Below are 23,039 nucleotides of genomic sequence, written 5' to 3' on the forward strand. Positions count from 1 at the left end.
CTTATAAGATGGTGGGGTTTATTAGTCGTAATTTATTTTAGTACATGGATACGAGAAATCCCTCTTCATTAGCTACACCTAATAAAGATTATGAAACGCCCTTCAGCCTGCTAAAACAGCTCTGATCTGTCGATATGGACTTCACTAGAACCCAGGGTCCTGTGCGATGTGGCACCAAAATTTTTGTAGCAGAACCTGTAAGTCCTGTAAGGTGTGAGATGCGGCCTCCATAGATTGGACTTGATTCTCCAGCACATCCCACAGACGATCAATAAGATAGAAATTTGGAGGATCTGGAGCCAAGTCATCAGCTCGGTCTCTATGATGTTCTAATATTCGCAGTGTGGCAGGGCATTATGCTGAGGACTTGGTGTGTACAATGTTGCCAGGTCACAAAATATCCAGCAGAATATTGTCTATCACCCCAGATAAGTAATGTACATGTACTAGCTATCCATATAACGTGAAAGAAAATGTTATCCAACACTTTGCGGTAGTGTACTGACACAGTCGCACAGCTGTGTCAGTACACTAGCATGAACTTTAAACTGTTTAGGAGCTCCTGACATCATAATTAGTCCTAATGCAGGGAGCTCCCAGGTCCAGTCTGCAGAACACTGTCAGAATTCTACAGATGTGTAATTGACCCCTAAGGCTTACATGCTCTTTGTAGTTGCTGCTGGTGATGGACTGGAGTCAGATGGATGCTTTAACCAAAAGGCATAATTTCCAAATGACGATAAGACTACATCAACACAAAAAGTCTATACATCTACACAGGCATTATTATTATTACACTCTAAGAAATCGCCCGAGCCTTCACCTGTAACTGTTGTGACCACCCCTGAGGTGCCTTTTCCATGGATACACAGATATTATGGTGAGGAAGACTTGTCAACTCTGGGAACAGAAGGGGTGCTCCCTTCACCACATTTTTCTATGGACCATTGATATACTTATATACAAATAATCATACTCCCTCCTACTCCCTCTTAGACATCTCTTCTTCAGGCAAGAAGAAGTGTAGATAAAGCCTTCCTAAAGTTTAGATCATGTAATGTGCATTACCAAAAAATCTTTGAATCTAGAATCTTAGGCACCAGAAAGTGGATCCTTCATAGTAAGTGCCCAGAACTTTGTAGATTGAGAACTTCTCCTGCCCTCCACTCAGCTATGAGTGACTCTAATGATCCACTCATAGCTAAAGGGGAGGAGTCAATCAAATGCCCTGTAGGTTTATATCACGAAGGATCCGCCTCCTGGGCACCTGAAATGGTGGCGCCCAGGTGCTTATAAGATATTTTCTTCTGTAAAGCAACCTGCAGGACCAGAACTTTGCGTACATTCTAACTTCTCTGCTTGTCCTTCATATGGAATTAGCAGTAGTTTTGTTGACTCAAAAACGCTGACAGATTCCCTTTAATACATGACAGTATCCTGCTGGCCTTAGAATCTGCTGATTGACATTGCATGCTGTTACTTAATTTTAAGCAAGATAACCCCCTGCCAGAAGTGTCTGGCATTGTCTTATTTACCTTTCCCTGATGAGAAGCACAGGCACACTTGACGGGGCTCAGCAAGCATATGTATAGGGAAAGTTTAGAAAGGAGACACAGGCAACTGATTAAGCATATGGCCAATAGTAATCTGAGGTGTATGGCCAAACCTAGGGCATGTTAACATACCACACGTATAATATTCTCCTGAAAAACAATTCCAAAAACTTCTTCCAAAATGTCCAACCTTACAGCATAGAAAGTAGGCACTTACCTCCTGACAGTACTGCAGGATGCCCTCCTTGGTCCCAATGCAGGTCTTTGTGCCAGAAGCATCTGTCTCCCACTTCCCATTCTGAACATTCATGTGCATATTGAGTTTGCCACAAAACATGGCAATCTGTGGTTCAGCCAGCAGTCCAGCGTTCCCATCGGCAGGAACCTAGGAAAAAGAAACCGAGAAATTACAACGTGGAAAATACTAGACCAGCTGTAATATTTTTAGAAGCTGTGGTTAAATGATTTTATAGAGTAGCTTGCACACAGCGGAATACAGAAGCTGGTGGGTGGCACGCAGGAGAGATGGTTTGGTTGGCTGCCAGTTGTGCTGGGGTGACCTCAGTGATGGGATTCTTTGCAAGATCAAGTTTTTAAGGCAGAAGTTTTTTTTTTTTAACTGAACATGAAACCTACATAGTAAAGTATGCAAACCCTCCTGAGAACTGAAGTCCAATGTAAAATTAGGATCAAGTAAATAAGAAAGGGGAGCACTGTCCAGACTCAAAGCCCAGGGCAGCGACTGGACAATAAGATAGGTACAAAGTTCCAACTGGATATGGATAATATTGCCCTTTACGGAACACCCCTCTCTATCTCTCTGCACTAGGTCACCTAGAAGCCGGGTATTATCACCAGTGGGAGCTGCAGATGGCTTTATATTCTTGTTATGATCATTATATGTCAGCTACTTAAATGAATAGTCATTCATGCTATACATGGCTGGGTCAACCAGAACAAGAACACCTCTGGTAGCAACACATAAGACATAGCTGTTGGTTGAATACTTGTTCAACTAAAAAAGGAGTATTCATGTGTCCATGATGCTACCAGACTCCTCTGAAGATGCTTACTGTATGTCCTTGAGGTTAAAATAACAATTGGGTGGTTATAATTAATCCCAATCTTTCTCTCTCCAAAGTCAACTATTGTCCATAACATCATCATTAGATGGTTAACCAGTGCTACCAAAACAGTCGGTTTGTCTGACACGTCTGGTGTGTATGGTGGACACTTTAGTTGGCCACCCTACACCTGTATGTCCGTCACATCATGGCAAACAGATCTGTATAACCTTTGGAGCAAAGTAGTCCAACATCACCAAATGATCCAATAGCAGGCAGTAGAAGATGGCCCACAACCCAAGTAAAATGGACCAGTATACTAAAATCCAGAGAGTCCAAGAGCACCCAAAAGGTGAAATCTTCAAGTCTTTATTGGGTAACCAAGTGCAAATATGATGTTTTAACCAGGCAGAGTCTTTGTCAAGATCATGCCTGGTCAAATCGTATTTGCACTTTGTTACCCAATAAAGATATGAAGATTTCACCTTTTGGGTGCTCTTGGACTCTGGATTTTTGATCGGTAAACCCTATGAATTTCAACTAAAGTTCCTACTGAAAAACAGAAAACAGAGATCTCCAAATACTGAAACACTACTTTTTGGACACCCTATAAAATGACTAATGTTTACTTACTTTATTGATTCATCTATTGCAGTAGTGTCAATCTCAAATACACAGTGGGCCAAAATTAAAAAATTGGACCAAGTCCCGGGCCAAGCTTGATAATTATTGAAGCACAAATGTGGCGGTCCTGTCACTGTCAGTGGTGTGCACCTCCCAGCGCTGTGCACTATGATAAATGACATGATAAATTGCTATAATATGATTAAACCCCAACCCATGTAATAGCCAGCCCTCCCCATAGTCTCTTATATAGTAGACAGCCCTCTCCATAGTCTCTTATATAGTAGACAGCCCTCCCCATAGTCTCTTATATAGTAGACAGCCCTCCCCATAGTCTCTTATATAGTAGACAGCCCTCCCCATAGTCTCTTATATAGTAGACAGCCCTCCCCATAGTCTCTTATATAGTAGACAGCCCTCCCCATAGTCTCATATAGTAGACAGCCCTCCCCATAGTCTCTTATATAGTAGCCAGCCCTCCCCCATAGTCTCATATAGTAGACAGCCCTCCCCATAGTCTCTTATATAGTAGCCAGCCCTCCCCGTAGTCTAATATAGTAGCCAGCCCTCCCATAGTCTCGTTTATGGTAGCCATGGCGGGGCAGATGTATTTCAAACTTTGAATTGACTGGCGGGCCAAAAATAATGGCACCCCAGGCCAGAGTTTGACATGACTGATCTATTGGGACCCCCATAGATGAGGCATATGGCATATCAAGTGAATATTACTGTGCAAACCCCTATTATAAATTATACCAGGGACCTTGGCTGTGGGAATCAGGTAATGTTTTTTTACATGCACGTCCAATGATGATGGATATATCTATGTACTGATGCTGGCCAATCACATGCAGTCTCACATTAGAGCTTTATTGGGATTTCTGGCATTACACGCCAACTCCTGTTATCCTAATAGGGAAAAAGTTGCATGACGGCGGCAAGTATTCATAAATGGTTGGAATTCTTGAGATCGTTACAAGTTATCAGACTGCTATTCATGCATTTCTGAACGACTCATTTAGTCGGAATAAAGGATAAAAAGATAACTCCAACAAATAAATGACATTACGCTGTGATATAAACCATTTTGTAAGGAAGATTCCTGAAATATAGATCAATTATTAAATACACACTGAAAAATCCCAGGCATTGTATGCAATGGCCTTAACCTGTAATAAAGACTGTCAACCCATATTTTCCACATAGAAAACAGTAAAAAAGGGAATAATGTGAAAGAAATGAAAAAGTTAATATTGACATTTGGCGCATAAATCATAATAAGCCTATTCACTGCCTATAAACTCCCAATATTATGGTAATACTGACTCCCACTGTATAATATATTCCATTTTCTATGGGTATCCTGCTGGGACAATTCAAAGAGTACAATATGAGCACTGTATGTAATCCGAGTTAAGAGTATTACAATTTCATATTCAAAACATTGTTCAGTGAACATACATTTTAATGACGGAAAACTGCAAAAGGGACAACTCGCCATTCAGTCATTAAGGATTTTTGCCCGTCTTAAAATGTTCTCGATAAAAGGCTTTCTATAAATGGCATGAAATTGTTCTGTCTGAGGAAAATTGCCTTGGAAAAGAAAAAATAATAATAAAAAAAAAGTAAAATATAAAAAAAAAATGAAATCCAGTGTTACTGGAACCTGCACAGACTTAGACAGGAGTAATATTCTGGCCTTACAGTCTGTTCTCTATTAAAAGGGTGGGGAAAAGATAAGGAACTAACCCTGGAGTCAGAATAATAATTTAACACCAAATACAGAAATAAGATTAAAAAAAAAGTATAATATTATTAATAATAATAATAATAATAATAATAATAATAATAATAATAATAATAATAATAATAAATAATAATAATAAATAATAATAATACACTTTTTCAGACTGTAAAGTAACTAGCTAGAAGTAGTTCTCCTCCACTGAGCTGCCTATATGGGAAGCTCAAGTTTTTCTTAGAAGCCATTTGACATTACTTTGGGGATCCATATTCTCCATTAGAAACTACATGGTTTGCCTTAGTTTCCATATTCTTTACTCAGACTCCCAGAGACACCACAAGGCTTTTAAGGTGGAATATTGAACTTCAAGAGGTAACACATAACGTATAAGAGAGAAGCCACGTGATGCCCTTTTGAGGTTCCATATTCTACCTTAGAAGCAATTTGGTGTCCTTTTGAAGTTCTGCATAAATAATAGAGAATATAGAACCTCAAGGGGGTACCCCATGGCTTCTATGGAGGGATATGAAATTTTAAGGGGGAACACACAGTTTCCAACCAGAGAAGCCATATGGTACCCCTTTGATGTTTAATGTTTTCTCTTAGATGCCATGTATCCTTCCTTGAGCTTCTATATTGTCCCTTATAAGCCATATGGTACCCTACAGACGTTCCATAATCTAAGGGATACTATGGTCCTTCAAATGGGAAGATCATGGTTCCTAAAGAGGAATATGGAACTTTAAAGGGCGCTACATGGATTCTAAGGATGAATATAGAACTTCAAGGTACAACATATGGCTTCCAAAGGAAGAAAATGGAACATCAATGGGATACTTCTATGGCAGCACAAAGTGCATAGAGTTCCATAATATATAACTGTTGGGTCTCAATGAGCCATATTAACTTGGCTTTGTCAACAATTTTAACCAAAAGTGTCATCATTTTCTGATGTCTACATGGCGGGAGGTTCATTTATGACAAAGCTATGAGGCAATGACATCTCATATGGCAGAGATGCAACCAGAGCCACCTAGAATACAGTCTACCACCATCTTCCTTTACAGTCCATGACAAGCTCCAAGCATGACACATTTTCGCCGAATGCTTTATTTACCAGAAGTGTTTATTCATTATGAAGTACTTTGTTGGGAATCACACTTTGTTTTACAGCCATCTGTTCCTATGTCTTATCAGTCTCCGGCTTGCCAGGATGACGATCAATCTCCTTTATGTTGACGTTTCATCTACATAAACTCTGCAACTTTATGATTTAGTCCACTTGTCATCTGTTGTTTTGACGTACTTGTAAAAATTAATTCATGAGAGCTCCTCAAACATCTTTATTTGCTTTTTTACCACTTTTCTGATGGCTCAATCACAATGTGCTTCGCACCGATCTGACAGGTAAATGCTACATTCAGCAGGGACATAGCTATGCTAACAAAAAAAAAATTTATCATGACTGAGAAACAGTAGTGAGAAACAGTATGAGGGATAAAACTCAACATTGAGATTTCCGGCACTGGTATTTACCTGGACTAATAAAAAGTTTGTTTTGCCTACTGTACCATTTAACAACAAACAGGTCAAGATCTTCTCATGCAAGACAATGACTCAGAACGATCTCTTGTGAGAACACTGAAAATACAAAGAAACCATTGCAAAAGACCACCCTCATATCAAGACCAGATTTGAGATGAAGGATTTTCAGTTGACCAATTATCAATTTTGGGTGATCATCTGTAAGAGATTTTCTTGTAATTCCAACATGTAGGGCTCTTTAATAAAATAATTAGAAATGGGATGGTCTGATTTTCACAATCACTTTTTATCGGAACACTGAATGATTAGCTTCACAGGTTGTTCCACTACTGGGAGCCCCCACTGTTTACCTCCAATCTTGGAGAGAATCTAGTGGCAAAACCTAGTTTTCCTTGCAACACAACCACAGGTGAAGTTAAGAATTACACGGTTCCCATGAAAGTTAACGTTTTTGGTTTTCCAGGGACAAAACCCTTGATAGTGGTCCTTTTCCTTTAAGCGTGGGTTCACACTAAGGAATCCGCGCAGAGAAGGTCGGTGGATTCAGTTGCCCGTACCCACTTGCGTCACTTTTTTCAGCGGACGGCGGAATGGGCCCAGCCATAGAATGGTATCTATGGAGCCAGCGGAGATGTGCGCCAGCACGAGTGGGTACAAGTGACGGAACCCGACGGAACTTATTCACACGGATTCCGTAGTGTGAACTCACTTTAACTTAGTAAGGAAATAATAGGGATATTTAAAAATGAGGCTTCTACACCAGACATCCTCTTTAAAGGGGTTGTTCAACTTAGTTCAAATTAGAAAACGTTTCTAGGACTGGGGTGGTAGTGCTGAATGTGGCAGGGATTAAATAGATGGGTATAGTATACACTCTAGATGGTTAATCATCAAATCCCCTTGAAGTTGGGAAAAAGTTCCATAATTCAAGACTTCCAAAATGTCAGCTGACACAGACTTAACATTTCCATCAAAAAAAGTGCATTTGCCCAATTCCTACCAACACCAAGCCCAAAAACTGCCCATATGGCGGTGTAGCCCCAACCTAAAAGGATGAGGATCGGCTGAATAAGCCCAACTTGCCAATGTCTTAGCAGATACCCATTATGTAATGTCTACGGCCAGTGTAAAGCTAGCTCTTCGCCTGAACTATCATTTAGAGACACCATCCGAATAACAAAGTCGTCCTAATGCAAAGTCAACTGTCCCTAATACTTTACTTCGAATGATCAATGGTCACTACGAACTTGCAGAAGATCTCAGAGTATTTCTATTCAATACTGAAACATATTTTTTTATGTTTGCCATAATAAAACACCAGTAGAAAAAACGTTCTGTGCCGTCTTATACAATCAGACAGATTTAAGCAATTTCCTATACCAATAAATTTCACCCCACCACCGAATAACATATAACACTGGCAACTGCTATGGAAGGTCCATCATAAATACAAAGTGTGGCACTGCGGTGGAAACAGCAGATATATCACAGAACGGCTACATTTTATTCTGCCTTCTTGCTGCAGACAATAAATATGTAAGACCATGATACATTTTATATCGGTAACAAAAATTGTTAATAGAACAGTTCACCAAATGAAAAAAAAATAATAAAATACAGTGCACCAAGACAAAAGTAAAACACTGGAAAAAATAGAAAAATACGAATGCAATATCTGTCTGGTCAGACACTTCCCATAGAGGGGCCACTAAAAAGGAAAAAAAGTATTGAAAGGTGTCCATTCATAGAGGGGCTCTCCCTTCTAGCTAGTCTCGAGAGTGACAGCCCACTCAGCCAAACACTGTCCACGCCGATGTCTTGTCTCCGTCAGTGATTGACTGAGCAGGCAGTCATTCCTGAGACAAGTTCATATTGGAAGTAGAGTGGGGCACGAGGGAGTGCGAAGAGGGAAACATAACATGTTTATTATGTTTTCCAACAGGGTAGAATTACATTTAAAAAAATTCCTCATGCTGGATAGATAACCTTTTATGAGGACCCGCTTTATGACTTCCATATGTCCTAATAACTAAAAAAAAATGTCTCCTTTTGGCTTTTTGACCAAAGAAACTATATTTGTCATATATTTTATGTCTTACAATACAATGCAAAAAAATAAAAGATGCTCCCAAGTTCTCCACTTCCTTATCGCGCAAACTGTAATCACAGTAGGAATACTAAGCAAGTTCCGATCTTTGCCAACTATAGAGAGCAAACAGGTGAGGTACACACATATCGCAAGAACAAAGGCACTTAAAGGTCCAGCAATTTCCCTGAAAGTGTATCCTTATCTCTTCATATTAAAATATAACACCGGAACAAAGATGTGTGTGTTTCGAGCTCAACAGTCTTTAATCACGGTAAGTGATATTTTGAGCCTTAGATTATACTAAAAGGAATGGTCTCAAAAAAAAGAAACAAAAGTCCCCCTAAGGCTTTGTTCACATTATGATTGTGCCAACTATCAAAATAGGGTGCAGATGTATATGTGCACGGACAGCCATGGGCCTCACTGACTTCAATGGCCCGAATGTAGTTACCAGTTGACCTGGACCAAAAGCACAGAAGACCAAGGCCTTTTGAGGACAAGTAAAATCATATACATGTTCAGGAGTTCAGGAAATGACCCGAACTTAGTCACTAGCTGGACACATTTTGGCTATTAAAGTCAAAAGGTGCCAGGAAAACATTGGCATCTAATTTTTTCAAGACTATCAATTTATAGAGCCACAAATGATTATAAACAAAGCCGAAAAATGGGCACTGTAAAAAAAAAAAAAAACACACAAAAAAACAACAACACATTTGAATAGAAGAGTTCTGAATGTTCAAACCCTGATCACTGGAGAAAAGCAAACTAAGCGTGTTCTTCTTCCGATTGCGTCACGTAACCAAAAGAAACTTACAATGCAAGTCTATGGGTTTGCGACATACGACCTCTCCAGCAATATTTTCTCAAAAACAGCTTCTTCCCCAAACATAAGATATTTTACCTATCAAACATGTCTAATGTCTTTCCAGCCAAAGCTCAGCTAAAATGATTGTTTAGAGTTAGCGTATGTTTAGACTGAGGAATTCGCGCGGAGAAGTTCCAGCAGATATCGCCACTGGGTGCATCTCCGTCTGTGCCATAGACTCCATTCTATGGTTGGGGGCGGTTTTCACCGTCCATCCAAAAAACGAACAGCTTCATTCTTTGGATAGACGGCGGAATCCACCCAACCATAGAATGGATCTATGGCACAGGCAGAGATGCGCGCGACCGTGAGCTGTGGCAAACGACAGAATCCACCAGAACTTCTCTGCGCCGATTCCTCAGTCTGAACATACCCTTATATTTTACATTACCCCACACATGTTCATCTTGGTTGATTGGTCTATGTGCACCTTTAAGTTATCAGGTCCTGAACCCCCGGCAATAATCAACTGCAAGGTAGTGTGGTGTTGTATTGTGCCCATTTATTCATGAGATGACCATATATCTCAAAGCCAGGCCAGGTCTAGAGCTGCTTGCATTAGTGGTGAAGGTTCCCCTAATAAGTCATACTGTAAGGACCTGATCAGGACTTTCTGGGCAAGCCAAAGCTTCTAACAACACACATCTTTTCCTGGAAAAGTAAATTGCCAGGGGGTCCTTACTTGTATTATACACGCTTTCTGGGTAATCAGTTGGTGTAATATTCATTATAATACTGCAATATTCTAAACACTTGCCCCATTAGATAAAGTATACATTCAATATAATTCAAAAAGACCTGCTTAATATAGAGTCAAGGTCTTGTTTCCACGGCTCTGAGTGACGGAGGGAAGCAATATTGGTCAGCACCATTTAGCATGCACATAGTAAGATGACTGAGTGCTAACTCAGCAGAACAGAGATGATATTATTCTCCCCAGTGCATTTTAATGGTGTCACAGAAAGCTTTCACTGCTGAGCGGAGTCCAGTAAAAAGCTCCTGCTGATGTCTCTATCTGATGACTATTTGCGGGCTGCTTGATATGAGACACACACAAACTTGTTATCATGCACGTCCTTACAAAATGTCAATTTTAAAAAGACTCTACCGCCATAGTACACCTGACATTGTTTTTGCAATTTTTTCAGTACATTGACTCTTTTCACTTCACCTTCTACGTAAATTCAAGACTCTTTGAAAAAGTTTGGTACCAATATGGCTGCCCTGAAAGCACAGGCAACTTCCCCATAATCCTTTAAATAAAACTCCCCTTTAGGTGCTAAGTATTGCACTGATGCTTTCTAATTGCTGTGACTACCCTATTAATTGAGTACTATGACATTTTTTTTTTCTTTTAAATCAATTGAGATTTTTAAGTTATATAGATTTGGAATTTACTTCTATTGAAAAATCTCAAGTCTTCCAGTGCTTATCAGCTGCTGTATGTCCTGCAGGAAGTGGTGTATTCTTCCCAGTCTCACACAGGGCTCTCTGCTGACACTTCTGTCCATGTCAGGAACTGTCCAGAGCAGTAGCTAATCCCTAGAATCCATAGAAAACCTCTCCTGCCCTGGACAGTTCTTGACATGGACAGAGGTGGCATCAGAAAGACAAATGTTTTGCAACATCTACATTGTTCAGATTCCTTTTTTAAAAGTAAATCTTTTATAATCCTGCATTATTTTTGCTTATTATTGTGGTGTACAAGAACTACAGGCGAGAAAACTTTGAGCACGCTCATCCTGGCAAACATGGATCATGACCATGACTGTATCCACATTTTCCAGGACTCCCTAGGGCTGCAGGACGATCTTTAGATCGTTCTGGGAGCCCATAGGAGATAGCGGCGGTCTTCTTCTGCCTCTCCTATTACATAGAGCAAAGGCAGCAGATCATTGAAGGACAACGGCTGATAATCGCTTTTGTAATAGAGCCTTAACTCTCTATTGATGGCGATGTCAAGGGAAGGAAGGATAGAGCATGTTCTAATGGAAGATGAGATAAGCCAACGCCAGAGGGATCGGCCATCGACTTAATCCCCTCTTTCCATGGAGAACACCTTGACACTTATCAAACATGGTGTAAAGTGAAACTGTCTCAGTTGCCCCTAGCAACCAATCAGATTCCACCTTTCATTCCTCACAGATTCTCTTGAAAATGAAAGGTGGAATCTGATTGGTTGCTAGGGGCAACTGAGCCAGTTTTACTATACACCATGTTTGACAAATCTCCACCTTGGTGGTTGGAAGGAATAGCTGTAGGCCTAATGGCAGCTAAGTTATAAGACACTAAATAAGCTATGGACAGTCAGAAATCTATCCTACAGTTTCCAGAGTGCATTTAAGTGCAACAGAAAAAAATAAAAGGTTTTCCTTCTCTTTAATAAGTTTTTTTTAATGTTTCTGTAGACACATTGATTCCCTCAAGACAACATAATGAAATAAGTTACTCTAACGTGCAATGAAAGACACCTAGTATATGACATTTTGTTCTGTCTCGGATCGCTGACCAGAGAGGGTATCGGCTTCCAGGGGCTATTTGAAATTCCGATCAGCACTGAGATGGGGATCCAGTCTATCTGTGAAAGTAGTTCAATGTATCATTCACATCTCAGAGATTAATCGCTTCCCTTCAGAAAAGTACGTGCAAGTGCCGCCAAAAAAACTCCTTCTGCATTTTAATAGGCAGGAACTGCAAAGTGAGACTGTTTATGGATCAGTGCTTCCCTAGCGCCGGCTATAAATAATGCCAAAAATATACTGGGAAAGGCGCAACATATTTTACCTGCACGGCCTTCGCTGACAGGTTAATTAATGGTGTAAAGTAGATAAAAGATAACAGAGGAAGACAGAAAACAAAAATTACAGAAGGGAAAGAGCAAACAATATAAACACAAAAACATAAAAAACTGTGGTTGAGATTTACTAATATGGTCTGAAAAGGCGCCGGGTTGGCTGTCCAGGCATGATGGGAATTGTAGCTTTGCAAAAGCTGGAGGACTAAAGGTCCCCCATTCCTGATCTAGTATGAATATATTAATATTTCCTCTTTATCTCAATATCAGAGTAGAGTTTACTTTAGCGGATTGGAGTGACTAAAGTCCTTAAAGGGAAACTCCTGCAATCTCATAAAAAATGAACATTAGCCTATAGATGCACTCACCAATCTTCCGCTAATTGACACCCTTTCCACTTATCTACTTTAGCTCCTAACTTTTACCAATAATCCCAGTTGTAAATCATGGCACCTGGATGGGAAATCTCCCAGCATGCATTGCACCTCAAAACCAACTGCAAGAGAGATAAAAGTGTCTCCTTTCCCCAATACTACTCAGGAGAGGCTGTGGTTTCTCGACCCTTGGCCAAGTGATCACTGTGTGATGACAGTGGTGGGCGGGATTAAAAAATCAAGTGTTACGGCTTGCCTAGCAACAGAAGAAACAGAGATCATGTGACCTCTGTCTCAGAAGGGGAAGGGGCAGTAGAATGGAGACAGAACGGACCAGGAAGTGAGGATTTTCAGCAGCTCATATCAACTTATCAACGCTTATATCAACTGATGATGGAGTAATTAAATAGGCTCAAATGCATTTATTATAAAGAAGAATATATAGAAATAACCGATTGTTCTATCATAGAGGAACCCAGCTTTCCATCCATTATTTGTTTAATCCCTTTTGGGGAGTGTTTTTTGGCAATCAGCGACTCCCCGACTCTCCTGCAGCAATTGTAATAAGGGCTTTTAAGGAGATTAGTTTCTCAGAGTTTCTCATAAAAGCATCCATTAATGCAAAATTAGGCTAGCAATTTAGCGATGATTATATTGTACAGACGGTGAGGGGAGCAGCTGATATATTTTTTTTTTTATTTCTTCTTGCAGAGGTATAATAATATGTTTAGAGAAATGGAACATTCTAGAAAAAAAAAAAAACGCCACAAAAATAGTCACTTCCAGCGTAAAAATACCCGCCATTGTATGACTTTCCCTGGCTAATAACAAGTGCAGACTATCAGGCAGGAATCCTGGGGAGTTTGCGCTTTTTTCCCCAACTAATGGATATTTCATCATTAAGCAAACCCTTTCCACAGTACAGAAGGTTCTCCCCAGGGGAATACATCAAGTCTTTAAGAGTGAGCGCTAATGCAAAAACAGTCTTTGCCTAATTACGTCAAGTGTATAAGAATCTACATGATACGTTTAATTGGATTATATCCTTCTTTATAAGCTTTGTTCACACTAGTCAACCTCTTGGCTTCGGTTTACAATGGATCCATAAAAATGGATTCTGATGGACCCACAGGCTTCTATGTTGTGAACGAGGTCTTGTATAGGAGGAACCTGTCATCAATTTCATGCTGCCTGAATGAGTCATCTTGGAGGTGGTATACATAATTTGTTTGAATAATCGGGCAGGTCCCCAGTGGCTTTACATAAGACTAGATTGATAGATCTCTCTGTTTGGGTATAAAAAGAGATTAATCAATCAAAGCCAGAGATAGAGAGAAAGAGCTATCAATCAACACTGATGGGGCAAGGGAAGCCACTGGGGACTCTTCCACACAGCATTAAAGGGATGACAGGTTCCCTTTAAAGGGGTTATCCAGCGCTACAAAAACATGGCCACTTTCTTCTAGAGAAAGTTCCTCTCTTATCTTCAGTTCAGGTGTGGTTTGCAATCAAGCTTTATTCACTTTAATGGAACTAAGTTGCAAGTCTACACACAAACTGGAGACAAAAGTGGTGCTGTCTCTAAAAGAAAGTCGCCATGTTTATGTAGCACTGGATAACCCCTTTAAAGAACCATGAACATCTGACTTTGCCTACTTGTTCCTGACCTGACTGTCATTAATTGTTGTATTATTCCTCTAAAGAACCATGAACATCTGACTACGACTACATGTGTCTGACTGTCATAAATTGTATTATTCCTCTAAAAATGTATCTTTATACAACTATTTTTACCTTTCTTGACCCTGCTCACTTCTTCTCTCAAAGCTTTTCCTGTTCCACGTTTCTTTTGTTTGGGGGTCAGTAGGTGGTAGTCACTTAGCCAAGCAAATGTTGAGGTAGGATACTGCTGAGATCGCTGATTGGCTGAGTGGGCAGTGCACATGTTGGCTCTAAACAAAAGAACGTTGTGAAACATAGCTGTTTCCTTAAAAACGTGGCAGAAGGGTGTATAAGGGAAATCACATAAAAAAAAAAAAGAATACAACTCTGAATACCCCTTTAAATGGGTTATCCATTGCTACAAAAACATAGCCACTTTCTTTCAGAGACAGCATGTCTCTGGTCTCCAGTTAAGGCGTGGTTTGTAATTAAGCTCCATTCACTTCAATGAAACAAAGTAGCAAAACCTGCACCCAAACTAGAGTAAAGAGTGCTGCTGTCTCGGGAAGAAAGCGCCCGTGTTTTTCTAACGTTGGCTAACCCCTTTAAACTGGCTATAGAAGTTGGATATAGGTTGGCTGAACCTGTAGATTTTTGTTGGATGGGCCAACAATCTAGCGTGCATGATGGCCTTCAGACTTTTCTCTGATGGCAGATATCATGGGGCAGAAAGATTAGGCTGTTGGATTTCACCTTTCCACTATTGGGGTACGTGCACACTGAGGAATGGCAACGGATAACATGTTGCGCATTCTGCAGCTCGCACCCGCCGGCGGACTGAAGCGGGTGCATCTCTGCCTGTGTCATAGACTCTATTCTATGCACGGCCGGATTCTGTTGTCCGTCCAAAGAATGAACAAGTTCATTCTTTGGACGGAGGGTGGAATCCGCCCGTGCATATAATGAAGTCTATTACACGAGCAGAGGCGCTCGTTAATTAATCGCCTTTAAATTCTTTTATTCCTAAAATATCTATTCTGCTTTCCAAGTGATCCGTTTTTCTCATGATGTCTGGGACGACACAGTTCGGGGAGACCTCAAAGTCTCATACCCTCCAGGGAATTGGAACATTTGGAAAGCAGGATGACTTTTTCAAGAATAAACAAATCGATGGCCAATTCATTAGATTTAGCAAATGTTACTGTTGTTCAGCTCTACTGCCCAGTCCTTTTGTTGCCAGGCAAATATAATACGGCCACAGGAGCCTGGCAGAGGCTTTCCCCTCTGCCCCATTTAGAACATGGCTTGGTCAAGTTAAAAGTTCATGTGTACAGGGAGACTGGGAGAGACATCTGGCTATGTATATAGATAGCTTTAGTCATGCATTCATTGAAGCCACATACGTTAACTAGAACGAACACAAAAATTAATCGCATTTTTGGGGTAGGGGGTCTAAGGAATCAGAAAACTTGTTTAGACTAGACCAGGGATGGAGAATCTTTATTTTTTTGCAAAAAAACATCTGTCATTATGCCTGGGCAGACAAAGCCATTTGGAGGGCCGAAGGTTCCCCATCTCTGGACTAGACAGTCAACAATGTACTAAATAGTCTCATCCACTGTCATAACCCTGGCACATTTAAAGTCTTTTCATCATTCATAAATTTCCTCCACTGTATGTGGGGCCCAATCTCTACAGGAGATATAACCGCTAATTGTTCTGGTAGTTTTATATATTTGAGCCCTGGGTGACATCTGACACTAACCAACTAGGACAAGAAAAACCTGTCAGATCTATATATTCTATGACAGCCTGACTGTCTTCTTAGAAGATGAATTCTTGATAGATACTGAAGAATAATATCTACTGTCTTCAAGCTTTAGGCTATGTTCCCACACATTATTTTTGCTCAGCAATTTGGTCAGTATTTTTCCACCAAAACCAGGAGGGGATTGAAAAAACAGAAAGACTATGGGGAAGATTTATCAAACATAGTGTAAAGTGAAACTGGCTCAGTTGCCCCTAGCAACCAATCAGATTCCACCTTTCATTCCTCACAGACTCTTTGGAAAATAAAAGGTGGAATCTGATTGGTTGCTAGGGGCAACTGAGCCAGTTTCACTTTACACCAAGTTTGATAAATCTCCCCCTATGTTCACACACTTGATATTTAGTGGATGGCCGGCATTTAATGGCAAATAACGGCTGTTATTTTAAAACAACAGTCCTCTCACCGCATAAGTGTCACAGCCAGGATGGACTACAGCATCATCCCCCTTCAATCCACTCATTCTCCTATTCCAGAATTTGCAATCAATTTCTAGGATGTAATGTGATCAGCAAACATTTCTATTGTTTAGAGATCTGTGCTATGTGCTCTCCCCTATCAAACACTTCAAACCTTGCGGCTCCCTCTCACTGCATGCATCAAACATATTAAATCACTGCATGCATCACACATATTAAAACACCTAACAGTTCAACAGTCTACAGAGCTATTCCATCTCCTCTCCTCATCAGATGTTTTCTAATTTTCTACCTCCTCCCCTCTCATAGCAAGAATGTCATACACAGCCTGTGCAGCATCATCTCCCCCCTTCCCACTTCCTCTCCAATACTTATTTTTCTCTAGTTATTTTGCTGGTAAAGATACAATATTTAGTACACCTGTGCTCACATGTCAGTACCTCCTATCTTTTCCATTCTTTCTGCAGCAGTAATGGAGAGTACAAGAGCATATTCAAACCTGTGTTTTTTGGCGGCAGCTTTCTCCACCGGTGGTGCCAACTGGGTTTTGGGGGGCCCTTTGGGTTTGGTCCTGTGACATTGGGGTTGCGGGGCCATTCCATGGCCTCCCTTCCCTGTTTGTGCACACTTTGCGGGGTTGGTGGTCGCTGACCGACAGTGTGGAATTAGTGTAGGGACCCGTGTGAACCAGGAGACCAGCACGTGGTACATGGGGCAATATGGTTTGATCAAATTATATAACATCCTGGCGTTGGTTTTTAAATGTAGCCGAGTGGCATTAGAGTCAGCCATAGGTGTGATGTGCAGCAGCTCCTTTCTCTCCATGTCATAAAATATTTAGTGTTTGGGGTGGGTTGAACATGTACAGATTGCAGACAGGTAGGTATTAAAGGGGTAGTTCAGAAAAAAAAAAATTCTTTCAAATGAAACTGAGCCAGAAAATTCTCATCTTCCAGTATTTACCAGCTCCTTCAAGCTGCTGCAGGAAGTGGTATTCTTTCCAGTCAGTCAGTCAGTCTTTCTATAGAGATTTGCTACTGCTCTGGAAAGTTCCTGACATGGACAGAGGTGGCAGCAGAGAGCTCTGTGTGAGACTGGAAAGAATACACCACTTCCTGCAGGGCATATAGCAGCTGATAATTACTGGAAGACTTGAGAGTTTTTAATAGAAGTAAATTACAAATCTCTGGCACCAGTTGATTTAAAAGAATATAGATATATTATTTATTTAATTTTTTCTGAACAACCCTTTTAAGAGAAGAAGATAGTCGAGACAGGAGGAGTCAGCACCTGTTAAAAAAGATTTTAGAGGACACGTGCAATTTATTCTGGATATACATACACAGATGCTATTTTCTATCATTTGGCGGCGTTCTATCTAAGTCTATGTAGTTCACCTTTAAATGGAGCTGAAGTGTGAAAAATGCAACAATATAAAACCCAGGTGCACTTTTGCTCCACTCTTCATGTTCTATTAAGGCATTGAGCAGGCTAAGAAATTGAGACTGAAAGAAAAATAACAATGAAAAGCAAGAGAAGGATAGCAATGAGTGATGAGGACCCAGACGGAGCAGAGAGGCGGAGAGGAGGACCGAACAGAATACAAAGGAGAGAGGGAACGAGACATGACATAACAGACTCCAGATCAAAGTCAGGACGGGAAAATACAACTCTATTCTGACGGACACCTTTGCCCCAAATTCTATGGAAATATTTCTCGATTTGTCCCGGAGATTACATCTCAAAATAAATCATTTAACTCCACGTTTGGATTTTTAGCTCTTAAGACTTCTTTAATGAAGAGCGAGCAATGGAAGCAAAGAAGAGAACAGAAGGTTAATGAGACTTAGCCGAGGCCACGGGGTTAAATGAGGGAACGGCAGAGGTGGAAGGAGAAGTCGAGTTCCAGGTTAAATATGTAAAACAGAGATAAACGCCAATAATTCCGGCCTTCTCAAAGTCAGCGGCAATAATCTGCACCGAACAATTAGCTTCTGGCTGTTTTTCATTACAGGGATTTCAATCTCGTACCACATTAGCGTTAGCCAGGTATTATGTACATAGACCTTGTCCAATAGGATATTATACGGATTACAGATGTGTGAGGAGAGATAGCCAAAAACACAAAGGACTCAGATCTGGAGCCATCGCTTTAAGCTTCATCTACGGGTCCTGTTAGTCGAATAAGCTTCAACCAAATACCCCCAAGGCTACCGTCAGACATGGCTTTGATCGTTTTTAAAACTATGTAATATTACCAAGTGTTGTTGCCGATGCCACTGGCTTGTTGTATTTTTGATCTCTGGGGCAGAGGGGGAGGGGTGTTTTCTAAATTCTCTTGGATTTTTGGGGAGTAGAGGGAGACTGAAGCCTTCAGCTCCCCAGTGCTCAATTTTGGCAGTTCTGCATTTTAGAACTAAGACTTCCAAGACATTAAGGGGGCAGGTGTACAACCTGAGCATCACATGCAGGCAAAAGCATGCCCAAATACAATATTTATAATAGCAGCACAATGGAATGCATTGGTTGGGGTAAACAAAAGGGAGTAATCGGTAGGTCACTCACCATATAACGACTAGTGGGAGTGTTCTACGTCTGGAGAAGCATGCTGACGTACGCGAAACAGCTGTCAGGTTTACTGCATAGTGCTGGCGTCCTGGTCGTCCGTTGTATTATGATGGTTTTAATAGATTGAAATAAAGGTCACGTTTTATGGTGAGTGTCCTAACGATTACTCCCTTTTGTTTACTGTTATATAACTGGATTCTTAACCTCTTTGGAGTGAGCACCCCACTTAATGACTATTGACAATATATCAGCGTGACATCCTAATAAGACTCTGTTCATATGACCATAGTGGCGATCTCTTTTTCTACGTTTTGGTTGGAGTGTACCAAATTTCTACTTTTAGGGATATGGGACAGAATTATATGATATCTCACAGTGTGCTGATAGCACAGCCAGGCTGACTTGCCAATAGTGCAAGCTTTCAAGAGTACAGCTGATTTCTACATAGGAGCAGTAGAAGCATGGAGGATGATATAGAGCAGTAGTACAGAGTTAAGCAACCTCTGACTCTCTTTAGTCAATCTTTTATTTGAAAATGAGTAACAATATTTGCAAAACATTTTAAATATTTACGATAAATTAGAAAATATCAACAACTTTTTCACCCCTTTTTCTCTGATAAGATATATTACAAAGTTCCTTACATCCTCTTAACTGTTGATTCATACATCCATGTAAACTATTCAGCCCCTTTAAATCAACAGATTACATGAATTTGGATTACAAATCACTCATTTTAAGTTCCTATCTTTCATATAGAAAGGGTTAAATATTTTTATAAATCACAGTACAGAAGGGGTGGATTTTCTAGCGTTGATTAGAGATAGGCCCCAACCAGGGCTCAGTATTCACTCTTATCTTGCTGCTCTCATTACAGCTTTTGTTTGACAACAATGACATGAAAATATCACATGGCTGTAGAATTACAAGGCCCCGGCAGCATAGTGTTATCCATTGTCCAAAACAATAGGCCGGCATATAATCAGGACTGTTCTAGAAGCCATTATACCTATTCTACTTCACCATAAAATGTCAACAGCGCCATTTGATGGCCGTATTAAGTTATTTTGTGGAAAATACACAAATCATGTTGGAGAATGGTGAATAACAGGAAATGTATCAATAATTGTCACTGTGCTGTCTGTAATTGGAGCTGATGGCCGGTTATATGAATGGAAGCCCTACCTGTGCTCAATCCATAAAGGGATTCTGTATCCAAAATGAGACATTTCACTCAAAGATATATGAACCCATAATTAAGGAGAATTTCTTTAAAATTTCCATTGTCTGTGAAACTGCTAAAAATTCTTAGAACTTAAAGGGAACTTATATCTGGATTTTCTTTTACTCAGATACAAAAAAATAGTTCTTTTATTTTATTCTGTTTCTATTTTCTGACTGTATTTTTGTACTTTTTGTACATTGTTATGTAGGCTGTCATGTTGAGTGAGCTGCTTTTAACAGCATTTAGTGACACGCTTTACAGCAAGCCTCATGGACATAGACAACAATACACAGTCTGTCCCTTTGAGATGAATGTGAAACATTACTGAGCGTGCTCAGTGACCTCTGAAGAGGAAGCTGCTATTGTCTCCTCTACCTACTGGTTTCACATGATGCTGCAATGCTGTACAGATTACTTTACAGCAGCCTTTTCTTATCACTACACAACAGGAGGTTTTAGCTTAGTTTTAACCTCAGTGGTGAGAAAAAAATCTGCAGGAGCTCAGGATTATTTTATAATTTAGATAGAGAAATTGAAAATTAGACAAAAATTTCACCAACATTTCTTAAGATGCCTGTTTAAAATAAAATAATTTAAACAATAAGTCATTTTCTGATGAAACATTCCCTTTAAGAGTCACAACTAATTCAGCCACCATTATGACCCCTTTCAGGACACGGACCATAAGTGGATGGTCCCAAGTCTTACTTCATGTATCCATTCAGGCAAAATGATTATGTATCCATGGCTTATACCAGATTCCAGGAAAAGCTGTGGTCATTCAGATGAATGGCTGCCATTGTTATACAAGCATGGTTGAGTCTTTTAGAATGGGAGCCACTTGTACAGAAAGAGATTATGGCTCATGGATTGGGGCCCCAAGTACAACCCCCACACCCCCATCCACAGTGTTCATATGCAATATCAGTTTATGACATAATCGGCTCAAGTAAGAGGGCCAGTGATCAGTTGAAAAACTCTTATTTGTTTGCCGATTACAACATTATTTGATGATGGTAAAGGGGTAATTCACCCAAAAATATTCTTTCAAATAAATTCATATCAGAAAGTAATTTATTTATATATAAAAAAAAACTCTAATCCAATCTTCCAGTACTTATTAGCTACTGTATGTCCTGCAGGAAGTGGTGTATTTTTTCCAGTCTGGGGAGCAAGAGAGATTTTCTATGGGGATATTTGCTACTGCCCTGGACAGTTCCTAACATGGACAGAGGTGGCAGTAGAGAGCATTGTGTTAGGCTGGAGAGAATACACCCCTTTCCTGCAGGACATCAAGCAGCTGATAAGTACTGGAAGACTGGACATTTTTTAAAAGAAGTAAATTACAAATCTCTGGCACTTTCTGACACCAGCTGATTGAAAGAAGTACCCCTTTAAGGGCCTCCTGAATGATCCAGCACTTGTCCGGCGCACATTCCAACTGAATAATCGAGCACAGATTACTATGATCAGCACTTGATCTAATAGCCCTATACTTAAGACTAACTATTCCCCCACATTAAGGTGGAATGGATGTGGCAGTCTACATATGTATTGACTATAGGATCACACAATGTGGATTGCACTTAAAGCGAATGTACCATCAGTACACTTGCTTTAAGCTTTGCACATGAATAGAACAGTGCGGACGTGAGGAAGCTGGCGCTGCAGTCCCTTTTTTGAACCGCAGCCCGGTTCCCGTGCACGGTGCTGGTCTATTACCAAGCACTGGCCCGGGCTGAAGCACTGGAGGCAGGCCCGCACCCCCGCAGTGGGAGGAAACTCCTGCCCTCTATGATGCGGCTCCATTGATTGGTGTTGTGTCAGAGGGGCGGGCCAGCCTGCCTCCAGTGCTTCAGCCCGGGACAGTGCTCAGTAATAGACTGATGCCATGCACGGGAATCGGGCTGCGGTTCAGAAGAGGGACCGCAGCACCAGCGCTGTTCTATACATGTGCAAAACTTGAAGCAAATGTACTGCTAGTAAATTTGCTTTAAAGCGACTCTGTACCCACAATCTGACCCCCCAAACCACTTGTACCTTCGGATAGCTGCTTTTAATCCAAGATCTGTCCTGCGGTCTGTTCGGCAGGTGATGCAGTTATTGTCTTAAAAACAACTTTTAAACTGGCAGCCCCGTACCCTACGGGACTGGCCTAGATTTTGTGGCACAACCTCTCCGTCCCTCCTCCCCGCCATCATCATTAGGAATTCTCCAGGCAGATTGCCTCCTATTCCCCACCTGTGTCAGCCCGGCACATAGGCTGGATCGTTAAGGCACCTGTGCAAATGTTCAGCATGGAGAAAATGTTCCAGTGGCATTCCTAATGATGAAGAGGGTGGGGAGGAGGGACAGAGGGGTGGTGCAAAGTTAGGGCACAGATATTCTAAGCCACGCCTGTAGGACACAGGGCTATGCGTTTTAAAAGTTCTTTTTTAGGACAATAACTGCATCACCTGCCGATTGGAATGCAGGACAGATCTTGGATCAAAAGCAGCTATGCAAAGGTACAAGTGGTTTAGGGTGGTCAAATTGTGGGTACAGAGTCACTTTAAGTGACACACCCTATCTTCTTATGTAGATTCCATCAAAGTCTACATTTTTAAAGTCCTTCAGAAGTATAGTATAGGTCTATACTAGGCCAAATATGTAAACTATGTTCTCCTAAAGCCAGACATATAG

At 40.7% G+C, this 23,039-nt stretch overlaps 1 protein-coding gene across 4 annotated transcripts in view; it reads right to left on the minus strand.

Moving 5' to 3' along the window:
• Positions 1–23,039, minus strand: part of APP (amyloid beta precursor protein) — a 178,328-nt gene that overhangs the window by 123,995 nt on the left and 31,294 nt on the right. For all 4 annotated transcript variants that reach the window (XM_069945834.1, XM_069945833.1, XM_069945832.1 and 1 more), the window contains exon 2: positions 1,771–1,938. In XM_069945834.1, the coding sequence (XP_069801935.1) occupies positions 1,771–1,938 (168 nt within the window). The remainder of the gene's footprint in view (positions 1–1,770; positions 1,939–23,039) is intronic.

This window comes from Dendropsophus ebraccatus, chromosome 11 (genome assembly GCF_027789765.1).
Source record: "Dendropsophus ebraccatus isolate aDenEbr1 chromosome 11, aDenEbr1.pat, whole genome shotgun sequence".
NCBI lineage: Eukaryota > Metazoa > Chordata > Amphibia > Anura > Hylidae > Dendropsophus > Dendropsophus ebraccatus.